The following is a 17,579-nucleotide window of genomic DNA, read 5'->3' on the forward strand; positions in this document are numbered from 1 at the left end:
TATTTTCAGTTGTTACTGGTCTCTCCAATTCATTGTGTCCAGAGCTGTGAACTTTCTGTTTTAAGATGGTTCTGTGTTCTTCTAGTGAAGACTATAAAATTATAGACAAAGCAGCACCGACTGATTGCTATGAAATATTTGTCTGGACTGAACACCACAATGGCCTGTAGCCAAACCTTCATGTGCCCATTTATAAAGAATCTGTAAACCAAACTGCGCTCAGTTAAGGCGTTGCTATATAAGCAGAAAATGTCATTTCATATCAGATGATATGTTTGCTGTACCCATTTGTGTGCCGTAACATAGGTAGATGTTAGAACCCTTATTTGATCATTTCACCATATTGAAATGTTTACCTTTGTGAAATCTGGAATCGCATTTGAGTTCATTGCTATCGTAGCTGCTGAACCCTGTGCAGTGAATGTTTTGACCATATCTACCCCTGTATAACACTGATTAGATTCAGGGGATAACATCAGCCAGACACACTGGTCAAAGTTTACAAATACAAACATAATGTTCAGCAACATTTGTGCAAATCCTTTAACTTCCCAGCGATATTCCTAAAAATCAGTTCACAGACAATGTAAACATATCTGCTGCTTTATGGGATATTAAAGAAAAGACAAATAAATTGTGTCAATGAGGATATAAATCTTCTGACAGGCACAGACACAAAATGACCTGCAAAAAAACCCCCACTTATATAACCAGTAAGTAAAATGCCTTTTTATTGACTTCTGGATGTGTTCAAAGCAAATAACATCATGCCATTTTATGGTTTCTGGCTGCAAACAAATCCATCTAAGTGCTGGAGCTACCAGAATGGTTCTGTTGATGTCAGTGTAGCAGAGTCCTCTTATCAAAGGCAGTGTAATAAAAGGTACACTTATAGTCTACAAATATGACACAATATTCCAATGGAGGTCTGTTTTTGTAGCACTCACACTTTCTCGATTCGTTGCACCTGATGCCACAAGTTTACATACCCTCACCATGACCATGACAGTCATACACATTTTTTTACTTTAATGGTGCGTTTTAACTGTGTTTTTCACAAGAAACAAGACACACACAAAAAAAAAAAACAAGATTTGCATGCACTCCTTTGATGTAATATTGTATAGCTGTTAAAGGAGCAATAAGCAAAATTTCACCATTTTAGATAGAAAGAACTAAAAAATAAAATTATATGTGGGAAGAACTAAAGGTAGTGTTTCAGATGGACTATGGTATGACGTCACACCATATCTCTCTGTGCTCTTCTCCAGTCTCTTGTTTACATAGGTGGTCGGCCACATGTGCATGTACGTGCACATGCACATATGTGCACATGAACAGCTGCCACTTAGGGCTTAGCCCCTCCCTGCCCTAAAATGCCACCATCAGAGCAGTAGAGCACTGATGCAACATGGCAGAGAGCACCTCCAGCTGATAAAATGTTCTCTTGCTAATAGCATTATAAGGTTGATGAGTTACTTACTTCTTCACAACACATGTTTTTCCAAAAGGTGATACTGTTTTGCTCTGTTTTATCCTTTACAAATACGTGCACAGGAGGCGACGAGTGAGAAGGGAAAGGAGGGCAGCTATAGCTGAGGTAGAGAGGCGCAGCTTGTCACACATCTTGTTTTGGTCTACAGACCGTGCTCAAGCACCACCTAGTGGTGAAATATCGCTCATTACTCCTTTAAGGACCAAAATGCAGGTTGACCAAAGCATCTTAAATATGAAGCAGGATTTTTAAGTGAAAAAAAAATAACAGACTTGTGGCATAAAGGGAAGAGGATACTGAACTGGGAGGAGGGTAACTGAAGAAACCAGAAAGCAACAACAAAAACCAGGGATAACCTGGATAATGCGCAGAGGCTAAGTCAACTTGAAAAAACCGACTAACCCAAATAAACTCTACACGCTCCGGACTGGTACTTCTTAAAGAAAATCCCTGTACAAAGGTTTCAGGAAATTAAAAGCTTATTTTAAAAATACTAACTTGTAGATACATAACATTACATTGTATAGACCTACATCAATGTTAAAAAGATGTGTGCGCTTGTAAAGAACTAAGTTGGTATTTAAGATTATACATGTTTTCATCACACCCCAGATGTTAGAATATTGGATTTAAGGAAGACGAAGTGTGCAGTTATTTAGAAAGTTTCATGTGAAAGCATCCAAAAAACAGATCATAGTTTTCTAGGTCATTTCATGTCATTGCAGGTTGTCTTTATTAAATTGGATGTGTTGTGCCATATGTGCATATTAACATTCATATATTTCATGGAATCAGACCAAACAAAGCAAACAGTAGCATGTATGAAAACATGTCTCAAAGCTTACTTCCAGAAGAAACTTTTTTTAGAAATACCTGAGCCAGATGGTTATTCACAACTTGTTAATTAAATCGAAAAGCCCCCCTCTTCAGTGGCAGCTCTCATTAGATCAGGACAATCACAACTGTACTTTCTCCTCTGCAAAGCACATTCTTAGTAGATCAAAAACAAGCCCAACCTTTCAGAGAACAAGACTTCATGCTTTGAGCCTGATTGAGTGTGGCTGCACTTAAAGGTAAATCCAAGGAAAAGACCTACTCTTCTTGTGCAGCCTGTTTAATTTAAACTTGATGAGCTGCTCTATCACACAGAATGATGAATAATGCACAGCAGAGGCGGTGAGACAGTCACTCCAGAAAATTCAAAGGGAAGAAGGGTGATTGATGTTGCTGTCTGAAGGAGTGAAAACCATTATTTTGTCAGACCCTCAAACGGTTTGTGCACACATAAAACATGACGGTCTGTAAAGCATCTTATCGGAGCTCACACAGCGAGTCCTCGTGTCCACTGGGCTTAGATCCCACAACCCACAAAGAGATTATAGTCCCACACTAGGATGAACTTGTACAGCGTAGTTTGGCATTTTGGAAATACGATTAGAAGCTTTTTAACTAACTCTTTGAAAAATGGCATTCATGGTTTTGCTTTAAGCATTGGTTCTGACTGCTGTAAATATAGCTTAAATGATATCATTATAAATAATAAAAAAAAAGAGCCACTTTGTCTAGATATAAAGGTATGACTATACAAGTTTGAAGTTTTGGGTGCTTGTTGTTTTTATTTAGCTATTTATTGGATATTTGCAAAACAAACTGCAAGATTTATTCATTGTAATTGCAAGACATTATATATCTGCAATAATACATACAGTTCATTGTTTTACTAGTAATAAAACTTTTTTCCAAGACGGGGGATTGACACATACTGGCCTTGACAGGTTTTTTCCGCTTTAAATGCATCAAATCAATAATTAAGGACAGCAATAACTACCCTTCATAAGAAAAGCTATGCATAAGGCGTGAAGTAAATTTGTAGTTCTGTAGTTTAATTTCTGAAGGCCGACAAGCTGTTACAAACCATCTTAGAACAATTAATGTCATTTATCACAATCATTTTATGAAGCCAATCTATTTTGAATCCACAGTGTTTTTATTGCCGGGATTCAAAACCACATCATCTGCCACCTAAATGTCTGCAGCGACGGGTAACTGTAACGGACAGCTCTGATCAGGATGTGCACACTGTTAAGTAGACGTGACAGTCTGTCTGACCTATTGTTCTGCAAACAGCTGGAGTGACAGGTGCTGAGCTGGAACACGGTGGCACATCCGTCATGTCCCGCATAAGCTGCTGATGCTGGCAGCAGAAGGTATCAGCTTTAATTAGTGTTGAACTTTTGCTCTCGTCGCAAACAAACTCACATTTTCCCCACGCACTGATATTTCTTTGAAGAAAATTTATTCACCAGGATTTACAAATACAAAATACATTTATGCTTTATTGATCCCAAAGGGAAATGAAATGTTGTTGTAACTCGTATTGATCCAAATTCTGCAAATGCAGTGATGGCTGTTGGCAGGAAAGATCTCTTGTAGCAGTTTGTATTGCAACAGATTTGAAGAAGCGTCTGTCTGAAGACATTCTGTTTTCCCAAGACAGTCTCATGGTTGTCCCTAATGTTCTTGCTTTTATAAATAATCCTTCTTTATATTATCATTGTCTCCAGTGGTTCCACAGTTGTCCCAGAACAGAGCCAGCCTTCTTTATCAGGTTGTTGAGCCTTTTTAGGTCCCTGGCTCTGGTGCTGCTGCCCCAACAGAAGACGGTATCACTGCAAAAAGAGAACTAAAAGTGAAAAAGATTTTATTGAAATTAGTGTATTTATCCTCGATTTGAGCAGGTAAAAGAAATGATCTGCCAATGGAATAAGATTTTTGCACTTAAAATCGGAACAATTCATCTCTATTATCTTATTTCAAGTCCTGTATATCTAGTGATCTTATTTTAGGGGTAAAAATACTCATTCCATTGGCAGATAATCTTATTTACGTGCTCAAATCAAGGACAAATACACTAATTTCAAGAAATTTTTTACTTATTTTTAGTTCTGTTTTTGCAGTGAGAGATTTCAATAACAGACTTTTAGAAGATCTGCAGCATCTTGATTTGTAAATGACCAGATGGACCTCAGAAAGGGGCTCGTCTCTGTGGGTTTATGATGGAACTGTTTTATGACAGGGGCTTGAGTAATGTTTTCAAAGGGCCACAGCTGCAACATTTGGGTAGCGCTTGTGTAAATTTTGTATATGGGCAGTGTATTGCATGTCTGTAGCTGCTGTTTTCCCGCCAGATGTATGGCCACAGATCCCACCCACCCAGGCAATACGCTGTCCATCCCACTTCCACCAGGGAAATGATTCAGGAACAAAAAAAATTCAAAAACATACACTCCCAAAAACAGCTTCTTTCCCAAAGCTGTAAGGGGTATCGCCCCCTGCTGATAATCAACAAACCAAAGCCATTTCCAGAAGAGTTCCCCCCTACGCTGAGTCTCCTCCTCCCATGCCTTCAAACGAGTCTCCCCAAATGACCCAATCCTCACTTCCCATCCATCCACCCCTTCCTTCAATAAACATTAATGCTCATATCTTTGTGGCATGATTCTTGCTAGTAGTAAACTGTCCATTGTTCACTATAGTTTACATTTAATACTGTTGTCTCTGCCACGTGTTTTCAATTTATGTTTACCTGTTTACCTTCATTTGTCACTGTTTATAACTTTCTCTACAGTTCACTTTCTGACATACAACTTGTTTAAAACTATCCGTAATACGTAGATGCAGACTCACCAATGACCCCTTTATTCTTATTTTATTGTTGTTTATTATATCTGAATTATTTTCACTTTACTATTATTATATATATTTTTTTATTTTATTACTCAATTCCGGAGCAAACCCAGTACTGCTGGCAACAGTGTGCAGTGGTAATAAAATTGTTATCTCGTCTCCATTTCTGTCTCTGGGTTTTCTCCATTTGGGTCATTCACACACGCACAAAGAGAGTCACACACACGCTCTCTGCTGACCTTACCTGTGCAGCCGGAAACAAACAAGCTCCATCTGGTTGGGTGTGCAGTCCATTAGCATGCCTTCGTCTCCTGCACTGAGGCAGGAAATTCCCTGCCATCAATACTCTGTGTCCTCTCTCTGTCTCCATCCAGCAATCTGAAATTGTTCTTACCATGGAAACGCTCCAGTGGTCAATGCAGAGTAAAAGCACACAGCAATGAATTCAGTTACAGCCTGTTTTTGTCATGTGTGGTGAGGTTTGTCCCGGACCAAAGAGCGGACAGGAACTCAGGAGCAACAGGGTGAGCAACAGCGTTTAATAATGACGAAAACACATAGTTACTGACGTGCACAAGGAGAACAGGATGTGACGAACAGTCAGACAACGCTAGCATGGAATGGCACAGAATGTGTCTGGCAATGCAGCTGAGGGAAGAGGAGTAATCAACACTGAATGAGTTCAGCTGGAGCAAAGAAACTATCAATAAAAACATGAAAGAAACTAAACACAAAGCATGCGCTAATAACGCAAAACCTACATGACTAACAGCAAGAAACAAACATTGCAAAAACAATGCATCACAGTACTGTGATGCATTGTATATTAATATCGTGCACTGCTTTTCAATTGGAAATAGTTAGCTGTTATTTCCTCCTATCCCTGTGGTCATATTATTAAGAGCACTGTAGGCTGAATTGACGGCTGCATGTGTTTTATATATGCCAGCAAGAGTATCATGTGGCACTTTTTTTTCAAGCCAATTCAAAGAGTATTACCTCAAGCTGAAAGGTTGAAAGGCTGCAGGATAGTCTAATTTGGTCTGTCTATTTAAGTAATATTTATATTTGGTGCTTCTATTTAAAGAATATTTCTATTTGGTCCTTCTTTTTAAAGAATATAAGGATTAATAGTGATGGCAGTGAGCTTGAAATGGGTCCAAAGGTTGATGGAAGAGGAAAAGTCTTTTTTCAAATGCATGAAAATAAATGCCCCTTCTGGGAAATTCACTGAAGAAAAATAAATTTTAATGCAAGGTTTTTCCAATTGTGTGATTATTCCAGTGATCCCACCAAGGACGTTTGGGGTGGCACTGGTCTTCCCAATAAATTTGCCAGCCATTTTATATGCATGTTTATCACACATGGATTTTATGCATAGAACAGAGGAAATGTGCTAATAAGCTGCCATATTCATTTACTTATTTATTTTGACGCCATATTTTAACATGTGCTGAAATTTGACCAGAATCAGAAAAAAAAAAAAGAAATTAGGAGAGTTCCAGTGATTTTGAGTCATAGACACAAAGTGTTGTGGAAACTAAAAAAGCAAGTTCTAACAAGTGAAATTAATTTATAGGTGCTTGAAAATATGAGGTTGCTCTAATGAAGGATCAGACCTAAATGTAATCAGGAGTTATTGACAGGAGTTCCGAACGTTTCCTCACAGACTTTCTTCATCCAACTGAGTTTTTTGTAAAGAAGAAACATTTGAGTTTCTGTTTATGTAAGGCATGTAGAGGCATGTACACCAAAAAACGGGGATTGCAGCAAAGGCTTGTTGTGCAAACTATGAATTAAACCTGGGGGGGTGAACACAAATGCATGCCACACTTTTCAGATTTTCACTTGTTGAAAGTTCTGAAGACTGCGTATCATTTCCTTCCACTTTCCATCCGCTTCCTGTGAAGCACTCCAGTATATTAGTCTCTGCATTTAAATTATCATAGCTAAAAATGGTAGAGTCCCTTCAGTCACCACAAAGGGGCAGTATGGTCTCATAGTTTAGGTGCCTGCCCAGCCTACTTGAGCAGATAAATAAATTAAAAAAAAATCAGCCTGAGAAATGAATGGAATCCCAGAAACTGCAAGACGTTTGCCAAAAGCCTCATCATGACTTCTTATCTCTGTGCATTGTTTTTGTTTTAATGAGTAAATTTACACTGCAGTGTGTCAGTGTAAACAGACCCATGATCATGTTTGACGTATTTATATCCTCCTCAGCCCCTTCTTTCCTCCGCACAGCACCGGAAAATGATCTTCGCTTGAAATACCAGCTGCAAATACCATCCAGGTCACTGTAATGTTCCCAATATAACCTCAGCACCCAGCCAGCTGGAAGGGCCCGGTCAGCGGCCTTCTGTCTGGGCTGCTGGGGTGGGGACAGGCCGACCCTCTCTGCTCCCTTTTATTTTGTGTTTACAAGTCGATTAAATGGACACAGTGAAGAAAGGTGACGATCCGGGGGAAGTGGAGATTTATCTGGGGGACTCCAGTGACCCTGAAGAGTCTGAAGATGAGGAGGAACCGCAGACGTTATGGAGAGCCCAGCCTTCTGTGGACGAGGAGGAAGACATTCATACGTCCACACTAGTGGAAATCAGTGATACTAAACCTCTGATTAATTCAAGGGACCCCCGAGGTATCAATGCCTGCCTCAAGGTAAAACAATTGTATGCATTAGTTAATTCAAGATTGCCTAAATAGTTTTTTTGTTTGCATATATAAAGCATCTGAATAATTTTATTAAAAGAAAATCCATATAGCTGCTTGACTGATTAACCATTAGTGGATTTTCTGTCATTTAAAAAGCCCTCCATGAGCATTTTTAACAAGCTTTTGTGTCCCGAAGGTGGAATTTGAGGACGTGATAGCTGAGCCGCCATCGGTGCGCAGCGGGGACAGAGTATGGATCTGGAGCAACGCCCTCTTTGAAGTGTCCAGGGTCTGGATATATAGGATAGTCACGGTGCTTCTGGCCATTCCCATGTCAGTTATCTCTGGTCTTCTTTTTGCCGTCCTGAACTGCTTCCACATTTGGTAGGTTTACCTTTCCTCTCCTCAGCTTTGTTTCAGAAATTGTTTTAATGTTGTAACTCTACTATTGCCAAAGGTCTGTCAAAAAAAGAAAAAAGGAAATCAGTAAACAAGGGAGAAAGAACTGATATAGTGCTGTTAAAATAGTATTTACCCCTTGTTCCCTTTTTTTTAACGCTAAAGATGATCAAAATAACATTGATATGGGACAAAGGAAACAAAAGCCAATTTTTTTTCTTCATATATTAATATATGAAATCAGCATTTGAAAACTACTTTTTGTTATTAATCAGGTTATAGGTTTTTGAAACAAAACTTGGTTTGATACTCTGTGACATTAAGGGTGTGAACCAAAAGCAAAAACAGCAGAAATCTGTAGGGAGGCAGATACTTTTACACAGCACTGTAAAATGGCGGTATAATTCATTTAAGATTTCACCATTCCTTATTCTGATTAGTCTGTACCAAGAGACATTTTCCAGCGGAAATGCAGACGATTAACTTGTTTGTGTTTTCTTTTTCTGTGACAGGACGGTTCGTCCCTGTATCCATTGTGTCCTCATCGGGACTCGCTGGCTACAGAGTTTCTGGAGCATCGTGCTGCATGTCACTGTGGTCCCATTGATGACAAGTGCAGGAAAAGGTTGTGGAGGTTTAGGTATACATCTGTCCAAAGAATGACACGAGAGGCACATTCAGACTTGGACGCGTCGATGATGTGGACAAACAACATTCTGTTCATGTGGACTGAAACAAACAGAGGCAACAGAGATTTTTTGATTCTTTAATGTAAAAATTATATAGAAGATGTCGAGCAAAGGCATTCATACCACTTAAACTTTTTTTCTAATTTTGTAATTTGACATCAAACTTAATAGTGGTTTTGAGTTTTAGAGCAATGTTTCACGTAATTACAAAAATAGGATGCACAGGTTTCATTGTTTTGTAATAAATCTCTGAAAAAGTGTTGTGTGTGTTTATTTAGACACGTCAACCAATACTGCTTACCTCTATATAATATAATATAATATAATTACAGCTGCATGTCTTTCTAAGACATGCAAACATTTGCTTTGATTCTACAGCTAGTATGACATTACAGCCTTAGAAGTATGTTTATGCTTCCAGGGTTACCCTTTATTTTCACGCTAGCCTTCTTCCCATCAACTCTGGACAGCTTCCCTGTCCCTGCTTAAGGAGAGCATCCCTACAACATGATGCTGACGCCACTTTGCGTTCACCTTGATGGTATTCTCAGGGTTATTTACAGTGTCAGTTTTCTAAGGTTCATGATGTGGGAAACTAAGCCCGAGACATTCATTTTTCGTCTCATTTGGCCAAAGAACTTTCTGTGTTTTCTGTGGCGCCTATATAGTTAGCTCACCAGCTCCTTTGATTTTCTTTCAACAGTTGTGCTCTTATTGTCACTCTTCCACAAAGGCAGGATTTGCGGAGTGCCCAACAAATTATTTCCCTCTCAAGAAATTCTCCATCCTACCTGTGATCTGTCTCCCGTCAGCTGTTACAGAGTCCCTTAATGGGCTCTTCTATATTGTTTCTCTGACTGATGTTCTTCTTGCCCAGCTTGTCAGTTTAGGCTGGTAGCATTGTCTTTGTAGGTTTGCAGATGTACCATACTCAACCTTTTTTGTATGAAGGACTGAATGGTGCTGGATAAGACGATTAAAGCTTGGAATAATATTTCATTATCTAACCCTGGTTTAGATGGATCCATCAGTTATGGCTACGTTCACATTGCAGGCCTTAATGCTAAATTCAGATTTTTTTTTGTGAAATCTGATTTTTCTGCGTGGTCGTTCACATTTCCAAATATATGTGACTTGTATGTGATCTCCTGTGTGAACTGAATTCATACAACTTGAGTGTCCCGCATGCGCAGTTCAGGACACGATGACGTCACACGTAGCAAGCGTGCTCAATGTTTGCGGAAGTAAACATATAATGCTGCCGCTCATTTTGCGATCTTTCACTTCTTTTCTAACCGGAGCTTTCTCTCCATTGACTGCTCTCCTCATTATTGTCCGCCATGGGTGTTGTTTTTCTTCCCGCTTCTGCATAGCAGGACGCATATTTGTGATGCTTGTCGAGTATCAGTGATGTACAGGTCGGATAATGCGACATGGCCGATACGTATCTGATTTAAAAAAAAAAAAAAAAATCAGATACGTATCGGAATTAGGACCACATATCCAAGTGGCCTGGGTCGCATTTGAAAAAATCCGATCTGTGTTGTTCAGACTGTCATGAAAAGATCAGATCCAGATCGCCTATGGGCAAAAAAGGTCGGATTTGGGTCACTTCAGGCTGCAGTGTGAACGTAGGCTATGGCTGCGTTCACACTGCAGGGAAATGAGACCCAAATCCGATCTTTTTGCCCTCATGCAATCAATATCTGTCTTTTTCCCAGCAGAGTGAAATCTTTTCACCCTCCAAAAAATCCGATCTGTGCCACTTTAATGTGTTATTAATTTCGATACGTATCAGATTCTTTTCAAGGTGTCCGCTGTCTTCATGTCGCATTTTATCCGTCTCTCCTGTCTCTCACTACACATCCGTACACAGTAGTAGCAGTTAGCGCTCCATAACAGACCGTTGTTAACAGCTGTGCTGCGTTCTTCTTACCTTACTTCGTCTTGCTATGATGTGATCTTAATATTATCGGCTCCCTTTGCTCAACAGCTTTCTATTAATAACAAGGAGAGTTGCTGGCCAGTATCCACGTTTTTTTCCCTTTTTGAGTTTGTTTCATTAACAAAACTTTATTGAAAACTTCTAGAAAAAATGTACCATTACTTCCGCAAACAGTGCACGGCTGTGTGACGTCTCCTTCCGTTATCTGCTCTTGCGGTTCGTTTTGCGGTCTTGAACTCTTCGGACAGCAGTTTGATGGCGGTCGTATTTAAAGCTAGGATAGGCGATTTTCCCGTAAATTTCCCCAAGTCCCTTTTTGTAAAAACTGTGCTTGTGCAAGACCATCTTGCTTTTTTTCCCCATGCTCTCCAGGTGTGAAAGAAATCTCCCAAATCCACCATGGTCTTATTTCTTTCTACTGAGGCCTTTTTGTTCTTATATATGACCGCAGTTAGCTTCTTGTGACTCTTTGCCATGTTCAAAGCCTACAGTGAGAGCAGCTCACCTAGCTGCTAAGTTAACTGGATACATATGGATGATAGGATGATTTTACCTAGTATAACAAAAAGTGTTTCTGAGCAGGATTACCAACTATAGCTTAATTGTAATGAAACACAAAAAATAAGATTACAGCAAAAAATTGGAATTGAGCATCAAGACCTGCAGTGTGAACGTAGCTTAAGTCCCTAAGCTGTCTGCCATATTCCTTGTTTTTCATGAGGATGTTTTCTAGCTAACCTAAATAACCCTTTGGGGCCTTCACACAGCACCAGATTATATCCCACACAGGTACACTAATCACATTACATCTGAAATTTTTTATTTTGTTTATGGATGTCATTTTTGTAAATATGACTTGAAGCCTATGAATATTTTTTTTCACTTGAAAATTGGTGTAGGTATAAATCACATAAACATAATAAAAAAACACTGACATTTTTGGTGCTAAAGGGACAAAATGTAAAATGGTTCAAAGAGTTTAAATAGTATGGCAAGGCATAATACTTTTTTTTGTCAAATGGCTAAGAATGTAAAAAATGCTAATCTTCTTAGATGTTCATACAGTTTACACATGAATGCAATCCCTAAAAATCCTGCTCATGGTTGGAAATCATTTTAACGACTCTATTTATGAAAGAGGCTGAACTTTGTTGCAATTTTTGAGACCTCAAAACATATAAACAATTTCCTCATTAAACTCTTTTTACACGATCAGAAAGTGCTTAACTTGCCTCCAACCAAATATTGGATAAATTCCCTCATTGATTTTCCTCATCAGAGGATTTTTTTCCTGCCACAATCTACAAACATTAAGCTATGATTTAAGAAGCATTTAGGGTGTTATCTGTATAAGGCAGATTTTAATTTCTAAGCCCTTTCAGTTTTAACAAGGGAGCCAACATATTAATCTCAGTGCATAAGGAAATCAAATGAGTATTTTTTTCAATCTCTAAAAGAAAAAAAAAGTAACTATATGCATCATGGGATGTGTTGCAGAACAGTCATTCTTTGATGTAAACTATCATCTGATGAAAAAGTGTGAGGATGTTTTGCAGGACGTCCAGGTAAAAACGTACGTGCCAAGACTGCAAAGTTTTAAGTTAAAAACGGCTTAAACAGCTCTTCATAGTCAATCTTACTTTTATGTCCTCTTTAGGGACTTGGCTTATATTAAGAGAAGACATGAGGGCAGCCAAAAGTTTAAGATGATGGGAACTGCTCAATTGAGCACTCTATTAAGACTGAGAGGAGCACTGTTCTCTTTTAGTTGAGCTTTAATCATTAATCCTATAAGGAGATTGAATTCATAGTGGCATTTAATGCTAAGATCAGTGTTTGAAGCAACTAAAAAAAGCGACTAAAAATGTTCCTGGTGTGTACAACATGTAATCCTATTTACACCTTCTCTAACTGCTGTTATTTCCAAGCAAAAAAAAAAGGTCTAAGTTGTTGTTTTCACCATCCTGTTGCACTGTAACACTGTCTGTTTTCCTCCATATAAGGAATTTATCAAAAGCAAAAGCTTAAACTCACATGGTATAAAAATTGTGTTTTATTGTAATGCTACAAAGTTTTAAGTTTGTTTTAAGTGGTGAGAAAATGCTCCTTGGTGACCCACTCAGACATTGTGCCTCCCATAAAAGCAATTTAAATGGTTTTAAAGTTTTAGAAAATGTCATCCTTTATTTTAAACAGATAGTTAAAACAAGGAGTTAAAGACTGAGAACCTGGTTTATAATTAAAATAAGATGCTGAAATAAGCAGCTCATTTGCTTAATAAAAAGGCCTTTCAGGTTTATTATTGTGTATTTATAGTGCTTGTCAAATGTTTTGACACTTATTTGTTTATATCAATATTTTTTCTCATGTTAAAGGCTTTTAAAACTATGTGTTAAACTTGTTAATACTTTTTTTAAAGTCACTACCATTTGGTTTGATTCGTTTTGGATGCTCTTTACATTTCTCTAATTTTCAAGCTCCAGTGTTTTTCTGCATTGTATATAAAAACTGAAGACATAAAAACTAAGAATGAACACATCTTGAAATATGCAGCAAACTAAAAAGTAGTCTAGACCAGGGGTCAGCAACTTTTACAATCCAAAAAGCCATTTTTGCTCTCGTTCTAGATATATAAAATTTGTCCAGAGCCATAACACCTGCACAACTCTTTTTGTTTGCTTTATGAACACCCACTGTATACATTTCTTGTTTTATATTAAATTAAGAACTAAGACATTATAGTTGTTTTTTAGGTTTCACAACAAACAAGCAAATTTGTTCTGAAAAACAAAATTTTCTTTATTATTTATGAACAAAGGAAAAATTTTAACTTTTACAGATAGAGAACAAGACCATTTTCTTTCTTTTTGTGGAAAATGATGAAAGAACATGTAGTTTACAGCTGATGACAAAACAAAAGAACTATGCAAAAAAAAAAAAAAAAAAACTTGCATCATGTCATTCTGTTCGGAAAATTCTATGCAAATATAACATGAAATAAAAACATGACAAAATGCCAGAATCAGCTCTTTTTACCCTCATTTTTATACATATTAATCATGTCTTAAGCTTTTTCGGCCAAAGTTGTAACTAGCCATTTGGGAGTGGCCAAAGAGACACACGAGGCCCCGGAGCTGTGACCCCTGGTCCAGCTCATTGTACCAATCCTACCTCTGCCTGTACCACACAACAGCAGGTCTTAAACTCAGAAAAGATTTTAGGGATTTCAGACATTAACTCTTGAAAGACCTACCTGATAACCTGAAAACCATATCAAGTGATTACTTCATGAAGCTGAAAGATGACAAGAGCATGCAAAAATCATCAAAGCAAGAGGTGACTAATACAAAACAGGTTTAGCACAAATTTCCAAGTGGGTTCCCTTTTAGTCTTCTGTAAATGCCTTCTACAATGCAGGACAAAAGGGAAAATGAAGAAAAGCCAGAAAAAATGAGAAGGTGTGTCCACACAAATGATACACCTTCAATGTGACTTCTTGAAGTTTGTTGTCAGGGCCTTGTTCTAAGATGAAATTGTTGCATTCAGCTGTTCTTTGCCTCTTCCAGACTGGTATTTCCTATATCAGCATGTTATTGCTGACATACAGGTTTTCCCACATTCTGTAGCTGACAGAATACCAGCGGTATCCAAACCAAGGGTGCCTGGCTTTATCATGACATAATTAATCCTTACATACATGCACATATTTCACAGAAAATTGTGTTTTGGGAACTCCTTACTCCTGACTTGTGTCTACGTGTTATGCTCAAAAGAAGTCTTGTTTGAATTTCTGTTAAAATGTGTCAAAATACCTGTTATATTGTTGATATTTTTTTAATTTCCAGAAATTCTGCAAGATTTTGACACAGTTTATGATTTAATTATTTTTTACTTTGAAAAGTGGTTAATGTGTTAAACCTTTAATGTGATACATTTCTTTATTAATAGAATGCATGTTGGAAATTTTGAAAGGGTAAAACAGCTCCAGCCAGGAGACAGTTTTCCTCTACAAGAATAGATGTTTTACATTCTTTTACAGTATTTCTCTAGTCAAAGAATGTGGTCAAGAATGATAACAGAATCCATTTTAATATAGTCTGTTTGAAGTGATGCATTTCTTGTTTTATCCCAAGTTTGTTTCTGATTAGTTAGCATCTGATTAATTATTTCCCTGAAAGCTTTTGGCTTTTGACGCAGGTGAATAATGGGGCTGTGGGAATCACATAAAAAGAGGTCTTGATCAGTTTGGCTAGCTAACAAGCTCATTCCAGATCATGATAAGACACTCAATTGTTTCTTTAGTGATGGTTCTGGTTTTGGAAGTGGAAAGATCAAAGAGATTAATGAAACTTTCATCTTTATTTGCCTATCCTCTTCCATCTCAAGTTATATTATATTGACCACATACATTTTTAATTTGTTGAGTAAAATATTTGTTTTTAAGAAAGATTGACATTAAACAACTAAGATAACAATTTAATTTCATAAAAAATACCTTCTTAGCCTTTAATATTAGTTGTAGGTATCTTTTTTTGTCTTTGTTTTGTTGCTTGTGTTTCTCTTTTCCATAATTAACTGGCAAACACATACATGGTCGAAAATTAGATAACTTCTTATTCATATTAATTACTATAAAATCCTTGGTTGGAAACTAACGATTTCAGTGATGCTAAATAAAACTAATCTGAACTCTAAACAGAATCTCTTTGCTTCAATAGAGATATAATGATTATTCAGACTGTTCAGTCCTTCAGACTAGATAACAATTCTGAAATTGATAAAACATCATCATTCTCGGCCCGAGACAAAATAAATGTGAACATTATGTATTTCTGAAAAGACATCACCGGAAACACATATTCACAAAGCTGTACTTACACATAAAAGGAGGCCAGTTTAACAATTTATAGTGATTTTATTAGAACAAGATAAAATCCAACGTGAAACATATTTCAGTTGTGAAAGCATGTAAATGTTTTAAGATGCAGTAATGTCCATCTAATGAACAAATAATTACATCTATTAGGTGTGTTTACATTTATCAAAGAAACGGATGCAAAATCTATAGTGGGGGTAAAATTATCCACAAGACACACTCTGGCTTTCATAAGATACAAATGAAAGACTAAAGAGGTCAGATTACATGTTTTTTTAAAAGCTGAGACAATTTTCTGATGTTATTTAATGCATGTGACTGATGCTGATCAAAGTGATGCGTATGTAAGTGCAGACTTTTTAGAACCAGACTAATTGGTTTTAGGGGCTGGAGAGAGCCATGCTACTTCTCCCTTTCATTGTTGTGCATAATTGGGGATAATTCCTTCAGCACTGAGCTACCGCACAAGTAGAACTTTGTCACAAATTAGTCAGAGGACATGTTTTTACAGCAGACATTCTGACTTGAAACTGCAGTGCAAGCTGAGGTATTTTAACAAGGTCTGCACATATGGACGTGTCCCACTGTTTAAAGTAAAAATTTGCTCCTGAAATACAGTTCATAACCACTAAAGCAAGCAATTTCTGTATGAGAGAGGCCGTACAGAACCTATAGCATGAGGGCAAGATAAACTTACACAACATAAATTGCTTGTTTCTGCAATTCTCTCAGTAATATTTGTTGAACTAGCATAAGCTGAAAGAAAAGACCGCAATACATTTAACCACACAGTCAAACAAAATTGAACATAATTATTTTCTGCAACAAATACAGTTCTCAAATCATCTACTCCTCTGTAAATCTATTTTCCTGTGTTTCATTTGGAAAGCTTCATACCCTTTGGATATTTAAGTTTAAACCAATTTCTTAATCTCACCAACCTATTTCACCAACATGGCTTCTAACTGGAAGTTAGTTAATGTTTCGGAGCAACCCAGAATCTGTGAAGAGAACTAAAGATTAGAGTGGTGGTAAGGAGGCCGTCTAAAATCAAAGACCTGGTGCTCAGTGGATAAATCATCAAAACGCCAGAGGAAGCATTTGAAAAGCTGGTCAGGAATGAGAAGGGTTTGACTGTTGTGATGCTAATACAGAATGGCATAAAATATTTTTAACATGCCATTTTCTATGTGATAAAAACAATACTTTTTAAAATTAAAACAGATATTGGTTTTACAAAGTTTGATTGTCTTTTGTTGGGTCTCTGACTCATTTTCTATCAAAAATAACCTTTTTGGTAAAAGAAAATAATTTAAAATCTAAATATGCCAGGAGTATGAATAACTATGGTTCTAACTGCATGTATTCGGTAACGGGAAATCTGATTTTTCAACTTCATACTAGAAAAACAATGACAGTTTGCTTCTGTGTTTAAAGCCTTCGGTTTCTGTCATGAGATGAGGTAACTATATAACTCTAAAACTATTTGCTGTGAAAAAAGGACGGCCGAGGAGAGTGGTTTTCATCATTTTTTTAAGTACAGCAACGTCCTGATTTGAAGTTGAGTCAGGATAAATATAGGGAGGCCAGACAACATTCCTGTGAGTTTAGCCTTTGATGTGTCTAATCCCTTTTAACCCGAATCATTCACTGGGTGATTTATTTTCACACACAGAGGCACCCAAACAAATTGGCAGGGTGGTTTTCTACAGGGCTTTGAGGTGGCGCTGACTTCAGACACCCCTGCACAGATGTTAAGAGAAAAACAGCAAAACATCACAGATAATTTAATAAAATTGAGGACCAAATCCTTGGTCTCCATCTTAGATTGTG

The 17,579-nt window shown here is 37.4% G+C and overlaps 1 protein-coding gene across 1 annotated transcript; it reads left to right on the forward strand.

The window, feature by feature from the left end:
* The first annotated feature begins 7,489 nt into the window (after positions 1–7,489).
* LOC118561028 (caveolin-2-like) lies at positions 7,490–9,184 on the forward strand. Its single transcript, XM_036132742.1, has 3 exons — positions 7,490–7,843; positions 8,034–8,221; positions 8,749–9,184. The coding sequence occupies exons 1-3, from the start codon at positions 7,616–7,618 to the stop codon at positions 8,897–8,899; spliced, it is 567 nt and encodes a 188-aa protein (XP_035988635.1). The 5' UTR covers positions 7,490–7,615; the 3' UTR covers positions 8,900–9,184.
* The last annotated feature ends 8,395 nt before the right edge of the window (positions 9,185–17,579 follow it).

Source organism: Fundulus heteroclitus, unplaced genomic scaffold (genome assembly GCF_011125445.2).
Source record: "Fundulus heteroclitus isolate FHET01 unplaced genomic scaffold, MU-UCD_Fhet_4.1 scaffold_535, whole genome shotgun sequence".
NCBI lineage: Eukaryota > Metazoa > Chordata > Actinopteri > Cyprinodontiformes > Fundulidae > Fundulus > Fundulus heteroclitus.